Source organism: Lathamus discolor, chromosome 2, assembly GCF_037157495.1.
Source record: "Lathamus discolor isolate bLatDis1 chromosome 2, bLatDis1.hap1, whole genome shotgun sequence".
In the NCBI taxonomy this organism is placed as follows: domain Eukaryota; kingdom Metazoa; phylum Chordata; class Aves; order Psittaciformes; family Psittacidae; genus Lathamus; species Lathamus discolor.
In genome coordinates this window covers 21,354,933-21,380,706 of record NC_088885.1, presented here as the reverse complement: position 1 = coordinate 21,380,706, position 25,774 = coordinate 21,354,933, and the positions used below count along the sequence as shown (strand labels likewise).

Here is a 25,774-nt window from a genome sequence, read left to right as displayed (position 1 = left end):
GGAAAACTAATATTGGATAAAAATGATACACAAGAAGAAGTAATTATTAACGAACCTAATGTGGCAGGGGAAGCTCTTCATGGATTTACTGATTATCCTTTTGTTTCTACTTCCTGTTCGCCTGCGCCAGCAGTGACATAATGAAAATAATAATAATAATTTTCACCCAGATTTTCAAAGTGGTTTGCAAATATTAATTAATTGCAAACCTAATTAAGCCTCTGAGACAGATTTTATGTTCCTATTGTGCTCTGGAGACCTACGTGAATCCCTCCTCAAAGCATATTTCTTCTCTTTACGTGGCTACTGAAAACCGTATGAAGTTAAGGGGGGTGGAGGGGGGATAAAATTAAGGGACAGGAGAGAGGGAGGGAGAGAAAGGAACAGTGGGGGAGGGAGAGAGAGAAATGGAAAGAGAGAGAGAACAAACCCCTCTTATTTTACTAGGTGCTGTATTAGGCCCTACCTACCTGACATAGGGAAAATGCTGTGTTTTTACGGCATTTTCTGTTAGCAGTAATAGTGAAGATGACTATATTTTGTCCTGAGGTAGTGCTATGTGACAAAAGTAAAGATGTGACTAAAATGTTATAAACTTCAAGCTATGTCTTAATGTTACAAGTTCTCAGATGAGGATCGTCGTCTGGCACCCAGCAGGCTCTGCTTCACACGTGGCTGTGGTTTTGGGTTTGGACTGAGCTGCTGTCATGCAATTGGGCGTGCTGTCACATAGCAGGTGTAAACCCTGCCACAGCCCCTTTCTGGTGTCAAACCGTCACAAGCCCAAACAGCAACTTTTCAACAACAACAGAAAAACTCTTGAAAAATACATCTTCTAGGGAAGCTACCGAAGATTTTCTGCTCTTTTTGGGAAGCACACTTTGGTATAAAGCCAGGATGTGTGGAATGACTATTACAAGAAATGCCTTCTTTTACACCTCTTGTTTTTATGCTGCTCTTATTTCTTTTTCAGAAAATCCCTCATCACTCTAAAGGATTAAAATATAGAAAATACTGCTGGTTACCTTTTTCCTCACTTTAACACATAGATAGTCAGGTCATTCTGCTCTGCAAGCACTATTCTTCTGACTTACTTACAAAAATGAGGGAAGAATTATTTCTGTCCTAAAACAGCTGCTGTTTAAGTCTCATCCCCCGTAAAAGAACAGGCTAACTAGAGCCAGCAAAACAATTTGCTTCAAATCTCTGACTGTCACCTAAATATCTGTTCATCCTAATAGAATTACACAGGCTTCCATAACACAGGTTGTTTACCAAAGGGAAAAAAGTTTCCCCATCCTCCACATGTCTTACCAACATGACATATTCCTTCTGTAAACAGCACCCAGGCTGAGGAAGAGCCACAAAAGAACTAGAGCTCAAGCGATGCACAGGACACTGCAGGAGTGTAGAAAATTCAAGTAAATCTGGGATAAGTTTAAGACATTTTCTTTAAAACTGACATATTGTTTGAAATCACATACCCTGACTAGCATAATGTGAAAGTGTGAATGGTCTTTGTAAACCTCAAATCTTATTTTTAAAATTCTTAGTTTTCCCTTTCTTCACCTAAGAGCCTTAAAGTGGACTGCATAGGGATCAAAAGGATTTACAAGCGATATAGTCAATTAATTCTACCAGAAGCACACACTATAATGGGTATCTGACTTTTAAAATGAAAGCAACTTCTCTGAAATTTTGGTCAAAATTAGTGATTTGTTTTACTCATTTAGTTTCTGAGAAGAGTAGTTGAACAGATGACAGCGGCTCTGTTCCTCCTAGCAAGTCCTCATTTTGGAATACAAAACAGTGGATAAGGTTTTATAGGTGAAATTTGTATGAGATGAAACAGCTGAATGCATTGAAGGATTTAATAAAATGATAAAAAGGTAACACAACTTCTAGCTTTTTCATCCAATCATTCCATACACTTTTAAATCCATCATTTAAATAAAAAACAACATACAGGCTTATAAATCAGAACATAATTCTTTAAGAAACTGAAAGGCTGAGATTTGAAATTGCATGAGTCTGGCAGAAAAGGGGTTGTAATACATTGGCAATGATCTCTGGAGCAGCAGATGGCAGGAGCAACTCTGTCTCTTACCTTTATTCACCATATGCCATTTGACTAATTAAATTGTATTTATGTAGCAAAAAATAATATAAACTAATACACATCACTATAGCTCTTCAGTGTACATCATCTCACTAATTTTTTATGGTGTTCTATCTACAAATGTCATGTATTTTTGCCCAGGTTTCCCTCCTCGAATGAACTTACTTTATGTTTCTGCGCCCCTGCAAAATAACACAAACTGTTAAAGCTGTGATCTTCCTATCTGGCTGAGTAAACACAGCTGATTCTAGAAAAGACCTGCAGAAAGGATTGGGGCACTTCAGAAGGGCTTGGTCATTCAACAGGTAGCAACTTTTTTTCTTGGCAAGAGTCCGTACCACCAGACAGTGAGGGAAGAATGCCACTGCCTCTTTCATTTGAGAGTGAGTGTCTTCTATTTTCACTGATCAGATCACCACAGGGACCAGCCAGGTGAACAGCAGATCAGGGCTCCATGCAGCTTACACATCCTAACACAACGGTTTTCTGCTTTCTCCTCCAAATACCCAACACTTTCATTCCTCTTCCCCTTTTCCTCCAAATACCAGCCTTCACCCCTCCCATCTCCTCTCACCTCCATGGCTAATGCAACACCATCTGCCCATGATGGGCTCAGTGCTGCGAGCCCCACTGCAAGGCATTGTAGTGCTCAATAATCCCCACCCCAACCACACACAATATCACAGCATATGACAGTAAGACAATAGCTTTTGGGAGTGAAGAGAGAAGTGGGTGTGTATCACTGCTTTGGGTCAAAGCTGTCAATAATGCACTCTAACATGCACTCATTTATTTAGCATAACTCTGCTGTGGCCAGCAGGTAGTCCAGCACATCCCTGTGTCTGCTGCTTTCAAGCTCAGTCCTGGCACGTGGGCTAGGCACACTGTTCCCTGTGGAGTTCTCCTTGGGTAGGCCTTTTATCTGTAAAACTGTCAATACTCTATAAGAAAACTGAATGGCTTGTAGATCTGAGGTGAAGTTTAATCTGCTTCACTCTGACCTGATTTTTCTAATTTCCCTCAGTGAGGATGATTCCCACATGATAAAGTAGCATGGTATGTAAGAATGAATATAGGAAGATTAAGAAAAAAATAGAGACCACCAGGACCTGCAGAGCCATAAGACATGTGGGAGAAAGACATCTGATATCCACCCAGCCAATTCAATTTAAACCAGGCAAAACCTCACTCTTAAATAAGCAAGCTAAAACTATTCTGCAAAACTAACAGACTCAGGGAACTGGGAATAACTGGTTCCTGTGACTGCACTGGCCAAGAGCTCCTCAGTTTGACTTCAGCAGGGATTTACTATCAGGATCAGCTGACAATCGCAGCCCGTTGTTAAAAGCTGCCTTTAACAGATACAGATTATAATACTTTGTCTTGGTATTTTCCCAGACTGGGAATAATTCCTTTCCTCATCTACACAGTTACTCTGAAAGTATTTATAGATGATAATTGTGTCCCTTCCTTTTATCCTACTGTTTTCTCTAGGCTGTAGGACTGTCTTACCATTGGTTATGTTAGCTTAACATTAACTTATTAGCTTATCAATCACATTGTTCTTAAGAAAAAATTGCATGTTCAGATATAAAGACAATCAGAACTATGTAATACTTCTGATGTTACAGGTTCCAGTAACGTGAAATACACATTTATAAACTGTGGAAAAGAAAGTCTAAAAAGAGAAAGGGATATAAATCATCTCTCTGTTCACATTCAAAAGATTCTCTGAATGGGGTCTGTGAATATCCACTGTACTGGTCAAAATATCTGTTAATGCCAGCAAGATACACAGAGGAAAAAATAACAAAGATTTTAGTAGCATTCAGCAACAACAACAATTTAACAACAATTCAGTAACAACAACAACTCAGTGAAGCTTCTGCTCATCATTCAACCAGTTGTGGGCTTTTTATAAAATATTCTAAATTACTTAAATATACAACTGAAATGGTGAATCAGAATGTCTTGCCAAAATGACAAATGTCTTCAAGGACACAATCTGAACAACACACAGATCTTGTTTTTTCTTTAATTCCAATATGTTATTAATTCTTCTTCCTCTATAACCGATAAACCAAATTCTTATTTTAGATAGCTCTGGATGGAACTAGATGATCCTAAGGTCCTTTCCAACCCTAACTATTCTACAATTCTCTGATTCTCGTTGAAAATTTCAGTTTAAAAAGTTGGCCTGAAGTATCCCAATTAAAGAAAAAAAGCATTCCCATTTTGTGGGGTTTTTCTTAGGGATTTGTACTTAAATAAAGCTTTGACACCATACATAAGGCTAATACAGATTTGAAAGGGTGTACTAATCTGGAAAAAGTATTTAAAAACTGGTACACAGAAACCAACATGAACTAGCAAAGCCAATTAAACTGTCCCTATAAAAAGTTCCTCATTTCTATTTAACACTGCCAATTTTCTGGCTATTCATGAAATATTTTCAACACTCCCAAAGATGGTTTCATGTTGCCAAGATTTCTTCACCCTCCCCTTTCCAACAAATGAAATTAGACTCCTTTGCATGCTGACTGTCTACCAGTTCATTTGGTGATAGATTATTGTTAACTATCTTCAAAAGAAGAAAACATTACTTTATTTGCACACATCTGGTAATGATATTCCTGGGTCTAGACAAGGGAAATAGCAGTTAGACAAGTTACGTTACCGAACTTAGTTCTGTAATTCCAAAATAATAATAAGCTAAAACTTGAGAAGAGTGATGTAGTTCAGTACAGTTAAATAAAAAATAAAAATGCTACTAAAATGTTTTATTCAAGGCTTTGAAAATTGAAACAGGGATTCTTGCCATCTAAAGTGATTCAGGAAAATAAAATGATTCATATCAAATTAAGCGTTAAAATGAAACAACACACTCCAGCTAAATGAAGGAATAAATAATGACAAACCTGTTTTGTTACAAAAATATATGGAATAAAAAACCTTTTATTCCTAGATCTAGCAAATGTAATGCCCTGCACTCAGTTTTGGTTCCCTGTCCCCACATTAGGAGGCATGAGATTATTTCAGTAAGATTTACCCTGGACAAATCACAGGCAGATTTCTAATCCACTTAAAACTATTAACTCCATGGTTTACATGTGTTATGTGAAAAAAATTAACAAACAAAACTAAGCCCTCCTGAACATAAATGCAGTACTTTTTTTAAATGGCTCAGACAGTTCTATAAAGTGGAAGACCAATTTGTCACAGAGTAGATAGGTTTCAGACATAAAGGTTTTTATCCCTTATAATGACAAAAATATTAAAGGAGTATTACGCATTTTTGTCTTTATTAAAAATTATCAACAATCTGTTCTTATAGAATCACAGAATCATAGAATAGTTAGGGTTGGAAAGGACCTCAAGATCATCTAGTTCCAACCCCCCTCTTGCAAAACTATAATGATCATCAACCACCTAAGAACTTGCTGTTAGCTACCACAGTTTGGAATCTTGATGATTGTACAACATTTAATTGATTTAATTATTTCACATACATATATTATATGGCTTTAGTATTTCATATACATATATAGCTTTAGCATCCATACACCATAAATCTATTTATCTATATGATTCATTTGTGAATTTAAGAATAATTATACTAGATCCAATGCAATTACAATGCAAACTGCTAATTTGATAACAATTAAATTTATATATGACATCCCAACTGCACTGAAGTCAGGTAAACATGACTTATTTCCTCCCATCTGAGCCATGGCTTCACTGACAGCTCAAACTGTGCAGAGACTGATCAGATGTAAGTATATTCCTACCAGTTCCAAGTAGGTCACCTGAATAAAGCCTGTTTCTTAGGATTTAGCAAAGGCAACACGGATTTTATCATAATATTTAGAATTAAACTGATTATCATTAGAAATCTCCTCAAATCCTCCCAGCTAGTTACATGAGACTGTTGTACAGTGTCTTTTCAACATGGAGGACTCTGATAGCTTGTTTCTGTTTTTTTCAGTTTAGAAAAACCTACAGTGCTTTAGTTGACTTACTTTGACTCTGTAGTTTTAAACGAAACACTGCCTTGGGCTAAGGAACTCCTGTTAATGATAACACAAGGTTACAAATATTAGTCCAGGTAGCAGAAAACAGATTAAGACTGTTAATCTAAATGCCAGACTCCAGTTTTCCACCACTGCACATTTTTATATGTATTTATCTCAATGAAATAAAATGACTATATTTTTTATCACCTTCATTTTTCCTGGTCTTCATTCACCATGACAGTATTTGGAATAGAGTCCTGTAACATTACATATATCAATGTAAAAGAGTGGAAATAAGACCTCAAAGTCAGCCCCTAAAAGTGATGTACCATGAGAGTACTGGGAGTAATGGGTGGAATTAGTTGCTTACTATTTTCTTACAACAGGACATTACAGACATGAATATGAATAATTTTATTCTGTTGGGATCATATGAGGCTCAAACATGTGTGGAGTCATATCTGGATTCGGCAACCAGCAAACAAAACCACTGAGCTGAAGAACAAGCTTTAACTTGTTTATTTGTGAGATAGAATTTCAAAAGTAAGGATCTAGACTTTTGCAACTGAAAAGTGTGTTAAATTAATTTAACATTCCTAAGCCCAACACACTGATTTATAACAAATTGTGTACGTTTTTATATAAATTTTACATAAGATTTTATGTACTGATCTACTGTTTCTTATGACTATATTAATACAGGATGATATTTCAATACAGGAAACAAGGAGATTAAAAGGTGTCTCATTTACATCTCATTTTTTCTCTACATCTTTCAGCCTTTTTTTTTTGTCTTAGTTTCTATCCTTTCTTTCTCTCCAAATATTTTCAAATGGTCCAGGAATAAACAAATAAACAAAAGAAAACTCCATGGCCAAAAAGAAACACATCTTTCCAATTTTTGATTCATCTTCAGTTAAGTTCTGGGGAATTTCAAGCACTCAATAAAGAGTATGCAGCAAGAGGCCCATTACTCACAATTGGGCTGAAGACTGCTCTTTGCTGTCAACTACTTGATCTATACCTCTTCCTTTTATTATTTCTTGTCTGAATAAACAAGCTTTTCAGGGATGAAATAATTTCTGCATAAACCAAATTGTACTAAAAATTTAAGTTATACAGTGGCACTTTCTTGAATGAATCAGCTTTAGTTTCTTTATTCAATTAGTTTACCATAACCCCCCACACTTTTTGGTGCATGAAGAAGATGTTTTTCATTTCGTACCATGGATATCAGGCTAAACAAAATATTCTGCTGCCTGATAATTATCTATGCTTAAATTATCTTTTGTGCCTTCTATGGTATCCTGCATTTTTGCTCCTAAATAATTTGTGGTCACTTAAAAAAGAATCCTTTTTTAGATTAAGAAAGGAGCACACCTTGTGCTCCTTTTCATTTGTGGCACAAATTTATAACTCCTTTAGAGGTAGCTATATACATTTCCTGTGTGGTTATTTCAGTGGCATTATAAAAATAAAAAGCAGCTGAGTTCTGTATTACTGCAATTGCACTCTTTGTCATTTCTTGTAACATGAAGTTACCAAATAGTTTGTGGTGAGTCAGAACTATTGACACAGCTTACTTCTGTTGAGTCTGTACTAGAATTTTTAATGAAATTTTTGTATTTTTTTCCTATTTTTCTCCTTCATTGATATAATTGAAAAGGTAACAACTGTAATTAACATGACCCTGGTATCTTCGGTATGTATAGAACTGGATTTTCAAGCAAATTCATATATTTCAATTTTGTTATTTTTCCCAAGGCATTAATAGTGATGGTGATATTCAAGTACAGCAACTTTATCATCTATGGGAAAAGAATCTTACCATTATTTCAGAAAATACAGTAATTTTCGTTAATAAAAGTTCTCTCTTCATTAGGTATGCTACTCAGTTTCACATCCACCCATAAAATAAGCATGAGTATTCCTTCATGATCATAAATCACAAAAATATATTGTAATCTGAAAATGAAACATGCCATTGAACAAAGATTTTCTTAACATTAGGTTCAATGAAACCAAATTTTTGCAAGTATATGGTTTGTTAACTCACGGTATCAAGGCCTGAACAATAAATGTCTTGTAAAATAAAAGATCTATGTTTAGACAGGTGCTAACTTTTTAATGTCATTTGTATATTGCTAAGCATATTTTAACAATTAAAGTAGCATTTGCAAAGGAATACTGAGTATTGATTTAAATACCACCAATTTGGCATTTGGAGACATTAACACAGCCATTATAATATTGTACAACCTCACATTTGCTTTAAAAATTCATAGAAACCCTACATTAGCATAAGCTTGCTTTTCACTCTAGTGGGGACTAAGTGATCCAACACTCAAAAAGCCTTTTTTAGTGCATCATTCAGTACTTAAGTGTGCATGATCCTTGGGTAGGTCCTTGACTACACCTCTGTCAGACATGCTTCCAAAATCTGTGCTGCAGAGAATGATTTTTTTTCTCATGCACTCTGCTAAGTAGATCTGACAGGGAATTGCTTGAAGGAGTCCAGCGCAGAGCCACAAAGATGATTAAGGGAGTGGAACATCTCCCTTATGAGGAGAGGCTGAGGGAGCTGGGTCTCTTTAGCTTGCAAAAGAGGAGACTGAGGGGTGACCTCATCAATGTTTACAAATATGTGAAGGGTAGGTGTCAGGATGATGGAGCTAGGCTTTTTTCAGTGATATCCAGTGATAGGACAAGGGGCAATGGGTGTAAACTGGAGCATAGGAAGTTCCACGTTAACATCAGGAAGAACTTCTTTACTGTAAGAGTGACAGAGCACTGGAACAGGCTGCCCAGGGGGGTTGTGGAGTCTCCTACACTGGAGATATTCAAGGCCCGCCTGGACAAGTTCCTGTGTGATGTACTGTAGGTTACCCTGCTCTTGCAGGGGGGTTGGACTAGATGATCTTTTTAGGTCCCTTCCAACCCTTGGGATTCTGTGATTCTGTGATTCTGTGATCTTTGCAATTCTAACTCTAAATATTTATACGACATCTATCCTTTTGCTAACACAACTTATTGCAGGGTAGTCAAATAGGTTTAGCACCTCATCTGTCCAGTAGCTAGGGCTAAACACACTGATCTCACCAAATCCAGAAGAGCTGCTTATTATTTTTCATACAGCAATGACAAGAGGTTCAAATCAAAGGTCAAGATCCTTTTAGGTAATACAGTCATTGCCTTAATGAAAACATGGTCCCAGTCCAAAAAGATAATGCAGCATTTTTCTAAACAAAGGAGATGTGACTCATACTAATCTGAATAAATCTTAATGTAAACTAATTCAAAGAAGCTAGTGTACACATAGGCAAACACAATTTCGAGGAAGAAAAATTTCCTTCATTAGATCAACTGATGCAGGTGGAGAGAAAAGGCATGCTTTTAGATACACATGCTTGGCCTCAAGTTGTGCCACAGGAGGTTTAGATGGGATATTAGGAAAAATTTATTCACTGAAACGGTTGTCAAGCTTTGGAACAGGCTGCCCAGGGAAGTGGTTGAGTCACCATGCCTGGAAGTATTTAAAAGACATGTAGATATGGTGCTTAGGGACAGCAGTGGACTAAACAGTGCTAGATTTATGGTTGGACTCGGTGATCTTAAAGGACTTTATCAATCTAAATGATCCTATCATTTTATGATTCTTTTACTTACACACACACACTTTCCACAGGGCAGACATTTGATACTTGAATTGAAACTATCACATCTGATATAATTATGATTCCTCAATATATATAACTGAAATTCAGGATCACATGCACACGTCTTTTTCTTTCCCAAACATTAAAGAAACTGGACTTTTTGTTGTTTCCCTTGACCTCATTGGTAGAATCTGATTAAAAGCAAACACTTACCACAAGTCATATTTTTACGAGTCTGTGAAGCTATGAAAGCATTTCTCACCTGCTTAATGAAACAACTGTTAACCAGCAAAAGAAGATAACTCTTACGTTACAACTGTAGCAGTTTTATAGTCTGAATGAGTTGCAATCTACTGAGTTTTGCAGCAAAACTACAATCTTTTTAACTGTGCTTTATTCAGTGGTACTGCAGCATCAGTCCAGGAGTGAGAGACTGAGCGGTAGCTATTACCACCTCACATTTTAATAAGTAGGTGGCAACCATCCCCCAATACGTCTTTGAACTAGGAAACATGAAGGTGAGGAGAGTGCTTGTAAGTGTTACTATCTTTTCTGCTACACCCCACAGAAACACTTATGACAAAATGAGAGTCTCCATGGGAAGGGTGTTGTAAATATAACATTTTTGTATATCAACTGACTATGCTATTTCCTAAATAAGTAAAAGTTGGCCATTCTGAATTTTTAGAACTCTTTTTCTTTACATTTGCAACCACCACTGCAAAACTGACATAGAATGTCACAGCTCTTTTTGGTGGTGTTTTCACACTATGATATGTTTTGTGGAAAGAGATTGCTCAGCTTTTTGGTAGTACTTTTCAAAATACACCACTTCTATTAAATTGACCATGAGTAATTTATAACAGAGTAAAAAATGCTAAACTACTTCCATTCATGTTCATTCATTTTCTAAAGGCATCTTAAATTTAATTTGTAATACCTTTTATCAGTTTTTCTCCTCCTTGGACTCCCAGTCTAATTTGTTGACAGGTCAGTGATCTGCTTTTGAATCCTCTACAATACACACACATCTCCCCCTTCCCACCGTTTCATTTTCTTAGGCTGTCTTCAGATGTTTTTCTCTCTCTTTTGGCCGTCACTGAGACAGACTGGTAGTATAAACCTGGCAAATGTTCAGGCTGCATGGGTAAGCTTTTAAAGCTGAAGTTCTATAAATAACATAGGCACATACGATTTAATGAGAAATGACAACATAAAAAATAGTAGATAGATGACACATTTACTTTTTACACAAGAATTAACTTGCGGATCTCAGTTTTTCAGAGATCAAGGAAGTCAAATGCTTCACAAGCTTAAAAAAGGTTGATTGCATAGAGATGAAGGGAAATGTGATTTGTCTCATAGTCATCTTGTACCTTTTTTCAAGCATCTTTCAATACAAACCATCGGCCTCCCAGTATGGCTGCTTTCTAAATACGCAGCAGGATTAGATATCCAGAATAAGTGCCCTTAAGGATTTGAACTATGACTGTGATAGCGAGGAGCTCACCAAGTTTACCAATCAGAATTATTTTCACTCAGTTTTTTACTATGTGATAATATCTGCAGATTGACTTGGAAGCCCACTTTGGCAGATGCTATGCACACAGACAGGATGAATTGCTTCCTCTTCAAGGGAGTTTATGGTTGCATTCTCAAATTAGTGGATGGTCTTTCTCGTCCTTATGAAAAAATGAAATGGGCATTAAACGGGCAGCTCAAATGAAATGGGCATTAAAATTTCAACAGCTCTGAAAATGAAAACATTCCTATATAATAGTTACTGTCATTGCTATATTATTGAAATATTTTGTTTATTACTTGTTCGGACTTGTAAGACTCTACCTTTTCTCCTCAGGGTTAACAACTACACACATTTTCTCCCAACAGTTTGGGCACAAAGCATTATGTTCCACAAGTTCATATGAATACCAAATATCCACATGTGGTTTTGCCAGTTTTTTGCTCCTGTTGCTATGTAGTACAATTCAGACAAGGTCACCCTGGGATTTCTCCCTCTGGAAAATGACAGCAATAAGGAAATGACTGGCATAAGGAAAATGTCAGTAAAGCAGCTGTCCACCTTTTAGGGTTTTTTTAGAAGATCTGCTTACCCTGGCAGGATAGATCTTTCTCTTTGCTTTTCTGCCTTTTCTGCCTATATATCAAAAGGGCAATTTATGTAGTTGTAAAAAAAAGTTAGCCAAATACCTATAAAAGCATCAGCCAACTCAATGTACCAAAAGATGCTATACTAACTGCAGTTTACAGCATCCTACAATCCACTTCCTAATCTGTGAAATATTTAGTCCACCAATAAGATCTCAAGGTCATAGTTATTTATTAATTAATCCATTTTAATATCTTGATTTGTGAGATAAGGGAAAAACCCCCCCATACATTGCTTGTTTGTGCCATGTGATACCAGAAGCTTAATTAAAGCTATTTAAAAATAAAACCCACTAGATGCCATAAAAGTGCCAGGTGTAGAAATCTTTAGAGAGAAAAAGACACATTTTACTGGCCATAAAAGCTAAATTTTTCTAATATCATCGCCAATAAATCTTCCAGTTAATCTGAAAGCGCACAGTGCTTGTTACAGGGGAGGACAATGAAAGTATTATCTGGGACAATTTTTCTTCTAACGAACAAAAGTGTAAAATTAACTGCAAGAGATCTCACGGTATTATCTGAACATAAACAACTGGAGATTTAAATACTTAACATGTATTAAGGAAAAAATAGTGGTATCCTAGCTTTTTAGCAAAAGGCACCTTGGGATACCCAGTGAAGAATGATGGTAAGAACTCAAAGTCTGTTAGTATAGGTAATAAGCCTAAATAGTCTACCTGCTATGGAAACGCGCTATTGATTTGGCCACTTAGCTTTCATAAACGGATGTCATATAGCAGAAACCGTAAGAAGGAAGAAACTCAGAATCCTGGCACTGAATCTTAGTTTATTGCAAGAATGTCAAAGTCAGTATTTTAAGAAAATACTGGTATCTGTGTCAATGAAGCCTGCTTTCAAATGACACCCTCTTCCCCTCAGCATGGCAAAATATCACAAGCATTGATATTTCTGGCCACGACATCCACATACCATTAGTGTTTTTACATCTTCAGTTTACTTCTCCCTCTGTGATCTACTATATACAATTTACATGCCCAAAACACTGCACCACAGAACTGATACTGGAAATACTCTGCATGTAGTAGAAACGTGTTCCAAACTTTAACAACTTGTTGAAATACTATACCTTATTATTGGTTTAAGTAGTCAATACCTGTAAGAACCAATTTAAAACATATATGGTCAAATCATGATTGGATATAGTGGCATGCTTTAAGAATTTCTGCAAATTCTGTGGAGAAATTCCAGGACAGCAGCTTGCAAAACCAATAAATGACGAATTCTTACACCTTTATGAGGAAAGGAGATTTACTCCCCCAAAAGGCACTAGACAGTTTCTAGATCATCAGCAGACAAGCTTGGGATGGAAATGACAGAAAGAGCACTGAAACAGAACGTTGAATAAATTAGCTAAATTAGAGTCCTACATCTGTAAACTTCAGGTTCAGCTGTTAATTTGACTACATCCAAAACATCCATCAAAGGTTTTGCATAACATAATGGCCACGAATGAGGAATAGCTCGTGATTAAATGGGTGTTTCTAATACTCTTTTTCCAGGAATCAGTTCTAGAATCAACACTATACAATCATTTTAATTAACGATCTGAAAGGCGATTTCTGATAAAATCACAGAATGCCACACAGGTTGGTAAAAAGTGAAAAGGTAAGAGGACATTGCAGTCACACAGGGCTTGTCCACAAGGTGCAGTGACAATGAGAGAGGAACCCAAGGCTCATGAAAACCTAATGGGAATCGGTTAAGTATACCCAGCACATTGTAGTGTGGTGAGGACTGAACAGCTCAGATCTCAGAGCAGCAACATTGATGCTGACTCAGCAATCCTACTTTTAGATTGAGGTGGATCATGGGGCTCCATCTTGGGGTTGTGTAATGCACACACAGATTGAAAGTATCTGGATCTCAGCTGTAGAGATGACTGCAGGGCAATCTGGATTGTCTCATAAACGGAGTCCAATCAGACAAAGTATTTTAACACACTGAAAACATTTAGGAACAAATCATGCAGGGCAGGTCTTCAAAACAGGGGACTGTAAAGTCATGGTTCTAAAAATTTACACTGGATAAGCAATGTTGCACCAATATTCGGTGTTGTGCGGAGGCAAAAAGAACATACAGTCAATAGAGAAGTAACTTTACTTATATGGATAGTGTTGGAATACTTCATAGCATTCTGGTGCTCATATTTTCAAGAGATATTGGAAAACCTGGAGTCAAGGTCTGGAAAATAAATGCCTTACTGTGAAAGATATAAACTGCTGAATATTGGACTCTAAAGGAAACTTCTTTAGCAAAACGAAGTGCAGTATGTATGTGAAAGCTGAAGCCAGATTAACTGAAATTGGAAATAAACCATAAACTTTTAGTAGTGAAAGTGATAATTCACTGGAATAAACTTCCAAAGGAAGTGGCAGATTCTTTTGATGTCTTCCTCTCTTTCTGGAAGACTGAGCATGTGATTAGTGCTGCAGTAAATGTAAACAGTGGAAATCAGGCTGTGTGATAAATAGGAGGCTACCCTTGCTCTTTGTGTCCTCTGCCATAAACCTATGAATCTAAAAAAGTGAAAAGCAGGTAACAACAGTGTAAGATTCTTTTGTACGCTTCCTTTTAATAGTTATAGTTTAAGCTATTGATCCATTTTCCTCTGGAGAGAAACAGATCAATAGAACAGGCTCACAAAAAGAAAATGAAGTTTGGCTCTAAAATTGGTAACTACATCTTCTAAAAGTAACAAGCCTGCTTCTGTGTTTTAACCAAGAATACGTTCTACAAACAATTAAAAGTTTGATAAAACAGGAAGAGATATGAAACTTAGGCCTGATATTATCAGGAAAAAGAACAGAATTCAAACTGGTCATTGAGCCAGGGAATAATTTCGGAATGGTTGTGATGGATGCACTCAACCCCTTAACTAAACCAGCAGTAATTTGGTACAGGCTCCAAAGAAGGTAGACCTCAGCTGTAGCTGGGCCAAGAGCTCCTCTAGGAAACCCATGAAGGAATAACTAAGCATTGGTGCATATGAGTTTGGAACATCAATCATGATCAGCACACAAATAGTGGTGGCTTTTCTAAGACTCATTTATCAAGGAACAAAGAAATTTCTGGGTGCAAGGAGTGCCATGCATACCTTTCCCATTGCAGGTAATTTGACTGAGCCAACCACTTTATTCTGTAAGTATGACAGCCTAAGTGAGCCTTCTCTGATTTCTCCCAGCAAGGCAGTGTGGCTGCATGGTGGTGATCCCTTGAGCTGGGATGCCTCTCAAGGTTGCCCCTCGAGGTAGAGAGACCTTTTATCAAGGACAGATCTTTGGATGACCCAATCTGAGTTCTCCCTAAATTGCAACTTGACTGCATACCAGGTGACTCTCCCCTTGCGATGGGAGGCCTCTCGAGGTTTTAGATTCCTTACTAAGGGACTGTCCTTACCCAAGATGGAGGGACTCATTATTCACAATACATCCTTGGTAAGTGACTGATAGCATGCTGGATTAATACTAATGAAATCCATGCAGCTAATTCCATTAGAATAAGCCATTGTCCAAGCCTGAGACTAAGAATGGACCTAGCTGTACCTAAACGCCATCAGGAATTTAGAAAGCAAGCAGGTCTATTCTGAACCTGGTGACTAAATGGGAGGATCTCCCTTACACTTTTGAATCGCTGGTCTCTGTGCAAATCATTCTAGCTCTATTCTAACTCAATTTACCTTTGCATGTTTCATCTCTGTAGTAAGTAACAGAGTGAACTTTGCCATTGAGCTTTGTTAAGTCACGCTTTTACAGCATCATTAAAATCACTTTTGCTAATACCTGCAACAGTGCTGCATACCGTGAAGGTTGCCTAAGAACTGGTAAACAAGTACTCAAAATGAGAGAGAGGAAGAATGGGCTGATACAGCAGTGAGATATTTTTTCCATTGATAGCCAGAGGTCAGTAATTGCACGGAAAATCTGTAAGCAATGCTGCACAGGAGATGTGAGAGGAAATGAAATATGAATAAGAGTTCTATTTAGGCACACTGTGTGAAAGACCTGTCTATTTGCCACCTCAGATAAAGTTGTTGAGGTTATCACACTATAGAAAGATCTGTTTTAGAAAAATATTATTCTGATTCGTATTTAATGACCAGTGTTCCATATGCCTGTACCGAGTATGATTCTTTTCTATGATTCTATGGTTCTATGAAGGGTGTTGGAGCTGCTACCATTCTGACACCATGGGGCAGCCCTTTTTGTGAAAAGAGGGATGGATTTCCATATTCATTTCAGGACTTAAAAATAAATTTCACTTTTTAAAGGAAAAAAAATCCCACAATACATTCATGAAATTTCTGTGCACCGTTCTCTTACTGGCGCAACACTGAATATGGTCTCCCATTTAAGCACTTCAGTAAAGGCAAAAATCATACTGACTTCAGCAGATCATTTGCCACACAGTACACCCATATTTTCAATTGGTTTTCCTAACAGGCTGATCTAAAGTCCATCAGATTATTTCCTGTTGAGTATAATGAAGTTTGAATCTAGCCAGTGGATTAATCCACATGCTCACATGCATGTCTGAGAGGAAAAACTGAAGTTTCACTTTCCCACTACAGAAAGAGTCAATTTTGTCCATATGAGAAGCAGAACCATTAGATTAGGAAGAGTAGCTGAATCCCCGAAGCCTGGCACTCTCCGCTGCTCAAACAACTGCTAAAAAGTTCCTAAGAAAACATGCAGAAAGAATACTGGAATTGTTGATTCTTTGTTTCATGCTAAGTCCAGTATTCACCACTGATGACCAAAACGGAGCACATATCTTTGACAGATACAAGTATAATCATGCACCTTCAGCCGCAACAGTTTTCTGAGTGATAAAGCAAAAGCAGGAACTTGCATTATCTTTAGGTAAAGCAGGCTTAAACTGGACTTTCAGGCTCCCATTTCAGTGAAACAAGCCAAGACCTTGACTCAGAGATACTAGGACTACTTTTTAGTAACATATGGCTTCTTGATGTCTATACATGCACAAAGGACTTCAAGGATTAACAGTTTATAACAGCTCGGAGAGCCATACAACCATAATGAACGCAAGCAACAAATCTGAACTTGAATCTGCTACAGCTGCAGTGCTCCATATATTGCTAAGCAACATAAAGTTAATTTAATTTTAGCTTTTTCTTTCAGTCTTAAAAAAGAATGCAGTAAGAATCTTTGGGCATTGAGAAACTGTGCCTCACTTTCCTGGATAACTTCTCTGGGACACAATGCTACTGGAGAAATGCTGCTTGTTTCAGACTTAGAAGTTAGTATTTGTACCTTAAAGGATGCTCATAATTCAGCTCCTCCACCCAGGCATTAAAAGAACACTAATTCTATTGAGAAATGTATCACTACAATAGAGAGGAATAGGAAAGCTGCGCCTTTTTTCTTTAGTAAGAATTAATATTAAAATAAGACAGATATTTCTTTAATATTCTTACTCCCAGCAGGAGTAATAGACAACGTAAGAAAATTAAATCTGAAAATCATGGACTTAAATTATCTCAATTCTAATCCTAAGGATTAGGTTTAGAATTAGTATTTGATTATTCCTTTTTATTACCTTTCTTGCATATTTTTGTCCTAAAAACATTCTTAATCAGAACACAAAACATTGTTTAATTGTCATTTAGATGATTTTGATGATAACACTAGCATTTCTATTGAATAGACTCTGGTACGTGGTCCATATATTTAATGAATAGCTTTAAAAGCTTACTGGAGGATTTCCTAATTTAGATGTTTTGCCTAGTATTTTTCTGCGGAACAAAGTAGATCATATCCTCACAGGAATTCCTTTACTTTCATTCCATAATATGCCAGCAGTAGCTTTTAAAAATTATTTTTACATGACTGCAGCTTCTGTCTTTTTAAACATATGATTTTCACTGTCAAATGGGAAAAGTGACTGAAATAGCGCAGGCTTATTCTGGTATCTGTCATGGTATTTTTTCATGCTTGGAAATATTGTAATGTTCAAGGGAGCAATTAAAATTGTTCCACTGTGTAGTAATAAAGAGTATGATTCTCAATTCAAATACCAGCAAGAAGATTTAATAAACTAAAAGAATGCTGTATTTCTGGATGTTATAATATGCTACGTAAATATTTACTCTGAAAATAATAAACTTCATTATAGCTTAAATTTTTAACAAAAAAGGGAGAAAAGAATTTAAACAGTGTCCACAGCATAACACTGATGCAATGGACCACTTAGAAGACAAAACAAGCAGTAAAATTAAAAATCTATAAATATAAATAATGTTGTTTTGTAAGTGACAAACATGTTCATTCAGGAATGTTCATATTTTATATCACATACCACAAAATATAGTTGGTTTCAGTGGCTTCACCGACCTCTTCAATATTGCATTTTTCTACTTAGAGAGACAAATTTAATCCCATTTCTCCTTCTATTATATATTAATGTTTACAAAAATATTGTACCCATGAGAGTTATATTTCTAGAAGTCAATTTCAGTACTTGAAACAGCACTGATTCAAAGGCTTTTATAGAAATAATATGTGAAAGCTTTTCCATGAAACGTAACTGCTTTAGGATTTCCCTTTAGTCCCTTCACGACACACTTAACATGAAAGTATTTCTCACACTTACAAAGAGATCTGGTCTCTTAAGGAAAGAGCAGATAAAAACTGTAAAAATAAGGAATTTTGACAGGTATCAAACTTAAAGCAAAGCGCAGTAACATTAACATATGGCAAATCATACCTATTTGCTATGCACAAATCCTTCTGCAAGAAAAAGAGCAGTTCAGTATAACTTGCAACACCATCCCTTCCTCTCTGACTTTTAATCATTCCCAAGCTCTTAATTTATACAACTCCTGAGCTACATGCTCTTCAGCTTGGCCTTACATGAGCACCCAAGACCAGGTACTCCAGATAACTACCCTGGTAGAGGAGGCAGGACTGCAGAAGGCCTTTATTCCAAACCATGCAACCTGCACACATTAAACTCAAAAGGTTTTCTTTGGGATCGGATGAAAGATATCAGTGGACACAGATAACAGGGGGACTAAGCATACATCAGAAGCTCCAGTGACACTAACTGGTGTAGCACATCTAGTGGTGGTGGTGGTGTGGTCTAGTTGCATCATATTTCTTCTTGCTGTCTCCTATTTTACATGTATGTTGCAACTATCTGCAAGTTACAGTTTCTTATCCCTAAAACCTAGAACAGCTTTCTTTAAGAGTTCTTTTGGTTGTCACTATGTGTTGATACATATGTATGTATTTATCCTGGACATACTAAGAACACTGCTAATATTAAGTCAGGCTTGACATAAGATCTAGACAAGCTACCCCAGAACCAGAGCAAATAATTCATATATTACATTTTTCACTGAAGAGGTGAAGCAGCACTGTTCCAAGTTATCTCATTCAACAAAATGCTCCACTGTTCTAGTTTTGTAAATTTAATAAAAGTAATTCTGCTCTAGGTAACTGTGTGTCTCAGAATGAACAGACAGGGTACAGAGCACCCTGACACTGCGATCATGGATCATTTTACTTATGGTAGATATCCCTTCAGCAAGGTACTAGGAACAAAGACTTGTTGATAAATAATCAAGTCCTCAGCCATGCGCTGAACAACTAACTATAGATTTAATCCATGCATCAGGCTCAAGGCTCCCCCTGCTTGGGGATGGCAGGGAGGTCCAAATTTCAGGCATCTCCACAGAATCAGACATACTTGTACTGCTCTTTTACACTTCAACAACAATAGAGAAATAAATGGACTGGCCTGAGGAATGCAACTGGTTGCTCTGCTCTGTTGTCTTTAAATTTGTGGAGCAGGAACCACTTGCAATGAGTCTGAGGATGGGCACTGATGTACATGAAGGGATGGAGAGGTATTACACAGTGAAGAAAGAACCTGACATTTTCTTTCCTGTATTTTAGTATTTTTATTTTTTGAAATAATGGAGTTTTGCAGAAGTATCTTTCCTGATAAATAAAAAGTAACATCCTGAAAAGATTAATTTCTATTAAAAACTTAAAAAGTAGAGATGAAGCTACCAACAGAAGGGTCTAAAGACACTAAAGTGTAGCCACACTAAGAGTATATATAAATTACTACTACAGAGTCAGCACACTGAATTGTAGTTTGGCAGCGAGCTCAAAATTCCTGAACCCTGGCTCAGGAGATCAAAAGGTGAAGATCTGAACATCTGGCTGGTGGTGGGAGAGAAGATAGTTTAAGTTTCCATTCTTTTCAAGCTGGCTAATATGTCAAGCTGCATTTTTAGCACAGTAATTGATCTCTTGATTAAAACAAAGTGTTCCAGATTTCAAGGCTAACTCCCATATATATACATGTATATATATGTAAAGAATAATTTAAAGTTTGGAATTCTGAAAGCTTACAAATCTTTTGTTTAACCAAGTTCAACTTGAAAATGAACCTTCCTATGAAGTTGACTGCATACATTTTTTTAATTAAACATCTGAGGTAAATTCAGTAGCTACATTTTGCTTCAAAAACATTCAAGAATAGGATGTACTATTTTTGTATGCTAAAATAGTTTTGTTTAGTGTTTGTAAATTGCATAGAGAAAACTCAAACTAAATGTGCATTAGGGAAATTTCATACCATCTTTTTATCAATTTTGCTGCGAGTAAATTTTAACAGTGGGTGAGCAAGAAAACACCTACAATGAAAAAACACAATAGCAATGAAGTAACCATAATCTTTCATCTTTTCCTTTATAATATGTTTGTGTGCATACTCAGAAATCATAACTGTGTGATTTGAGTAATGAATGCAAGACAGAGGTGTCAAAATAGACACTGCCTAAACTAAAATAATATATAATTTTCCTTCAAATAAAACAAACGAGTTGCATGAAATAAAGTATCCCCTATGCTGTGGATGACGGCTAAAATGGGGTAGGAAAACCCAAGCATTTTAAAAATCTTTAGAGATATCCTAAGAATTAAGAACAGAATCAAGTTGGCACACAAATAATATCTGAGTGCTAGACTAAGAGCACAGCAAGGACAACAAAGATCTGTGTGTCTGCCATTCTTCATAAAGTAATGCTTTCCATGCTTTTTTAGCCATGGACCCCATGCTTTTTGAAGAGGTGCCATACCATTATGCAGAGGGCAGACAGAGCAATACAAGGTCCTCTGACTTCCCTAGAGTCACATAACCAACCAGTTTAAGCAAAGAAAAATCCGTCCCATAACTATTGCAAACTCCTGTGCTCTCAGGTTGTGTGCTGCTCCACCCCACTCTTCAACACACATTCCAGTTTGCTTAAACTCATCTCAGGACAGCTAGAATGAACTCTTTTGATTACACTGCTATGGAAAGTGAGCTTCATAGCCACAGGCACACTCAAGCAACTAAAGACAGTGTTTAAGTAACACAGAAAAGTGAAAACAACAAAATATATAGTAAATAATGAGCTAGATTAGGTTCTTTTGCTGGAATTTTGTGCCTTATTGGACCCTTTCCCCATTGGCTGTTTCAGAGTCGATGGAGCTCTACCAAATTCTGCATTAGTTTTCCACACTTACCAAAGTCAGGGAAAACACAGTGATGAGAAGAAAACTGTATCCTTTTTAAGACTGCAGCATTCAAATGGTGTACCAAATGCACAAGGATAGGCCTTGAGCTTCTCAGGCTTACCCAGGCTGAAAGGAGGTAGGTTCAAACTGGGGATCAAAGGGATGATTTAATCTGAGATGTGACGAAACGCAGAGAAGGGCACAGAGGCTGAAAGAAATGGTGCTTGTGTGTGTGTGCGTTTTCACTTGGTTTTGTTAAGAAAGTGAAGCTTTCATTTAAAGAGAGGTTTTCTTAATGAAAGTATTTTTTATTACAGATGACTGTGATAAGAGGGCTTTCCACTTTGTAGACGTAACTAAGATCTCTGGGTTTGATTTATTTGTCTCCTCTACTCTAACCTTCAAATGACTCCTACAGTCCTTTTTGCACAGTCTGAATACAAGAAATGGAAAGCTTCACAAGCAAGAATAAACTGTCATCAGATGAAACTGGAAATTTAGAACTCAATTTTCTTGGACTGTAAATGACACAACGACTTGGCCTCCCTTATCCTTGGAGACTTATTTGTGTAGCTACAAATCATAGGAAAAATCTTTCAAGATGAAATATGAAAAATGATAACAGAAAATAATTGCTTAAAACATGCAAATAAGTATGACCTGAGCAGTAATGTCATGGTTACATTTACTACCTGAACAAATGCTCGGCTTTGAGGAAAAGAGATTCTCTCAAAGACATATCTATAATTACAACTACTTTGAAATGAATGTTGTACAAGTCCATAGAAAACATTACAACGAAATGACTTCTGCAGCTAATATACAGCAGAGCCTGAAAGCCCTCTGGTACATGTTGCATCAAAACACACCAAACTTGTCTCTGTGAATTCCTTTAAAAAATATACACCTCTCTGGGAATGATCCTCTTTACTTTGTTCTTTTTATGTGCACAAATGTTATTAGAGAGAGGCAAAGGTGGGTGCATACCTTCGGAGTATGTAAACACTAACTATCAATAACTTTGGTTAAACTTCTGTACTAAATGACTGTAGCTCTGTGGGAAAATTTGCATCACTTCATGATGCCCCTGCAAATACATCTTGGTAACTGATCTTATACTATGAACTCTTATGCTTTTGCTACTTTTAGTTAATTCTGAGCAGGATGCCCTTGGGAGCCACAAACTCCAATTACAATCACAGCTACAGTTTTGAATTTATCTCCTCATGTGTATGACACACTGACCATCAAACAGAAGTTATATACTTGAGATTTCTCATATGCTTCCACAGAGCAGGGCGACCTCCACAAGATAATTAATATAATTACATGTTTATTGTAGGCTCTGCTTGACTGTTTCTTTGTTCAATACTGTCTGGCTGACTGGAGGATGCACACCCTCATGTAATCCTTGTCCACCTTCGGGCAGTCCACCACTTTGTCTGACTTTTCCCACTGAGTACCTACCTAGTCCTTCAACAGGCAGCTGCATAGTCATTGATTCTTGGCAAATGTGGCAAGAATTTATTACTAATCCTAAGTTCCAGAATCATCTAAAGATATACCTTACTGGTTGCTTCAAATCAGTATTTCACAAAATAAATTAGGATAGGCTGTGGGAAGTCTGGAAGAAAAGAACAATAATGCCTGAGAAATGCAGGGAAAAGTTGAAATACTTAAAATTTTTTATGTACTTTTGGGGATTTTCAGTCTCCTCTTCCATTATACAACTTTTTCATGAAAATGTTCTCATTTTTTAAAAAATGACCACATTAAGTGTGTCTATTTCTATTTTACACATATGTAAAAATCTCTGATATATATAGGTCATTAGCAGTGTTTTATGGCACCCAGCCTATTGCAAACACTATCTGAGAGGAGAGTTGGTGCCTTCTGAAAAGGCAGTGTGGTCCAACACAGCCAAACCCTCTTGTCACGCAGGATCTGCCTCTCTCCTGCACTTGGACACGATCTCCCACATGTTTCTTTCGGCCTAGCATGTACTTGGAAAGAAACCATTTCCCTAATGAAATGCAGATAAAATGCAGGAGTAAAGCATATGCTAAGTATTAAATACAAAGCCATTTAAAGTAAAATATTCCCAAATCTAATACCAACCCTATGACTGCTCCAAGCTCCTTAACAGCAACTAAACACATTCTGCACTCCCTTTTCCACTCTTCATGGGGATCATCCAGAATATTTCATTCGGAAAGTTACTATCCAAACCATATACATCCTTCTCTGTGCATTTGGGAAAAATCAAGCCTTGGTTATACCTTCAGAGAGAGCATTCCTTGTCCCCTGTGGCCCCTGTTTCTGTACTCTCCTTACCTATGCTGGTGTAACTGCTTGATAGAGCTGTATGATCAACTGATAAAGACAATAAGCAATAACAACAACATTAAAGGCAAACTTAGTAGATAAAGGCTGGAGCTGCTGTTGAAGATGTCAGGAAGTGTGGTTGTAGCAGGAGATCAGCTGCAACAGTTACTTGTGCAGCAGCCAACACAGACAAATCACACACTCCAGGTGTACGCAAGTATTTTCAAGACAGCAGCAAACAAGGTACCTAATGTATTGTCTTGTAAACTTGATGATTCCAAGTATAACCCCATTACTAGCTCCTGCTACATTGATTTATTATCTGCATCTGCCTAGCAGTTTCTTTCAGAGGGCACAGTTGGAGACTAAGAAAAATGCCCACAAAGCAGGACACAACATGACTATTTAATTCTAATTTGATTCCAAGCTAGAGAGTTGTAATTTGATTGATTCTGGGTCAAAATCAACAGGATCCCTGACCTCTGAAATGTTATATGGGTGATGTTTGCTAAATTAGGACTCAAATCTCCATGAGTTGGATAAACATATGTTGTGTGACAGATATGTTTTACAACTGGTAAGTTACTTAAAACACACGCAGTATAAAATATGGTTAAGTATTTCAGTAAAACTTAAATAATAACCACAAAGCATCCGTAAAATACTGCAAAATACCCATAAGGGCTTGGTTCAAATAACAGAAAATACAAAATTATGGGGTTGAGGCTTGGAACTATCAGAAAATCCCTTAAAACTACATGAATTTCAGGGAATGAAAAGATGGTTTCAGGCTATACTTTGAATTTGGGGGCATCTATCACTATGAAACAGGTCATTAACAGTATTTAAAATTAACGTTCATGTGAACGTGTTGATGTTGTTTTTAGTTGCACAGTATTATATAAGTGAAAGAACCAAAGGTGAATTTGATGTTTTAAATTATGAAATGGCAATGTGAAATCCTGCTTTGCTTATGCACCTGACCTTGTTAAACCCACGGTGTCTCTTTGCAAAACTGCTGAATACTCATTTTTAAGCATGTCATCCTGCAAATGCTGTTTTAAGCACCCCCTACTACACGAACAGATGAAGCAGACTGCCAACAAGCTGCAGTGCATGTAATACGCACAATGTGGTTAACAAACAGCATTCTGTAAAACCACAAGGCCAACTAAGACTCTGACTAAGGCAAGGGAAATCAGTATTGTTACATCAGGATTACACTTCTATCTAACTTCTTTTAGGCATCTCTATCTATTTAAACACAGATGTCTTGAAAACTTTCTTACCCTCTCCATACAAATATTAGACAAAACTAAGCCTGACCTTGGAGAAAATTTGTAGGAGAGAACAAAGCAGCAATTAACCCCTAAGACTTGTGCTTCCATTTCCCACCCTCCCACTGCTGACTTGGTCATTCCTTTAATAACAGAGAGATTTTCAAAATTTCTAGTCCATTAACCAACATTGTGGACACCAAGAAGCAGACAGGAGAAGGCACATGAAAACAGATATTTTTTCAGGAGGAAACTTTCTGTATTTTATTTTTTTTAACGTGACAAGATAAGGCATTATTTAAAATATTTGAAAAATAATATAGAATAATTTTTAATATCTGATACCTTAAAGCTAATAAATACAGATGTGCTGAGTTTTATAATTTCAGTGTTGATTTAATACTTCACTGATTCAGTGTATATTGTGTTGTATCTACAGATATTAAGTTTTACTATCAAATACACAAGAAAAATTAATTTGTAAAAATGCTGTCCATTTTCATGGCTTTATTTTATAATTTTAAATGAGCTTTCTATATTGTAAATTGCATTCTTAAGGGACAACATCTTACGTTTAATCAGATTAATGCTCTGCCAATTTAGTATGCTCACTAAGAGTAGTAGTTTTCATATCAATAACCTAGCTCTCTGAATCCTT

At 36.7% G+C, this 25,774-nt stretch overlaps 1 protein-coding gene across 2 annotated transcripts in view; it reads right to left on the bottom strand.

Annotated features, from left to right (window-relative positions):
* The window catches only part of LOC136007790 (ubiquitin-conjugating enzyme E2 E2), a 209,757-nt gene that overhangs the window by 71,569 nt on the left and 112,414 nt on the right, over positions 1–25,774 (bottom strand). The window contains exon 4 of one of the 2 annotated variants that reach the window (XM_065666062.1): positions 6,142–6,189. The exons of the other annotated variant lie outside the window; for it this stretch is intronic. Coding sequence (XP_065522134.1) covers positions 6,142–6,189 — 48 coding nt within the window. The remainder of the gene's footprint in view (positions 1–6,141; positions 6,190–25,774) is intronic. 2 annotated transcript variants of the gene reach the window in all.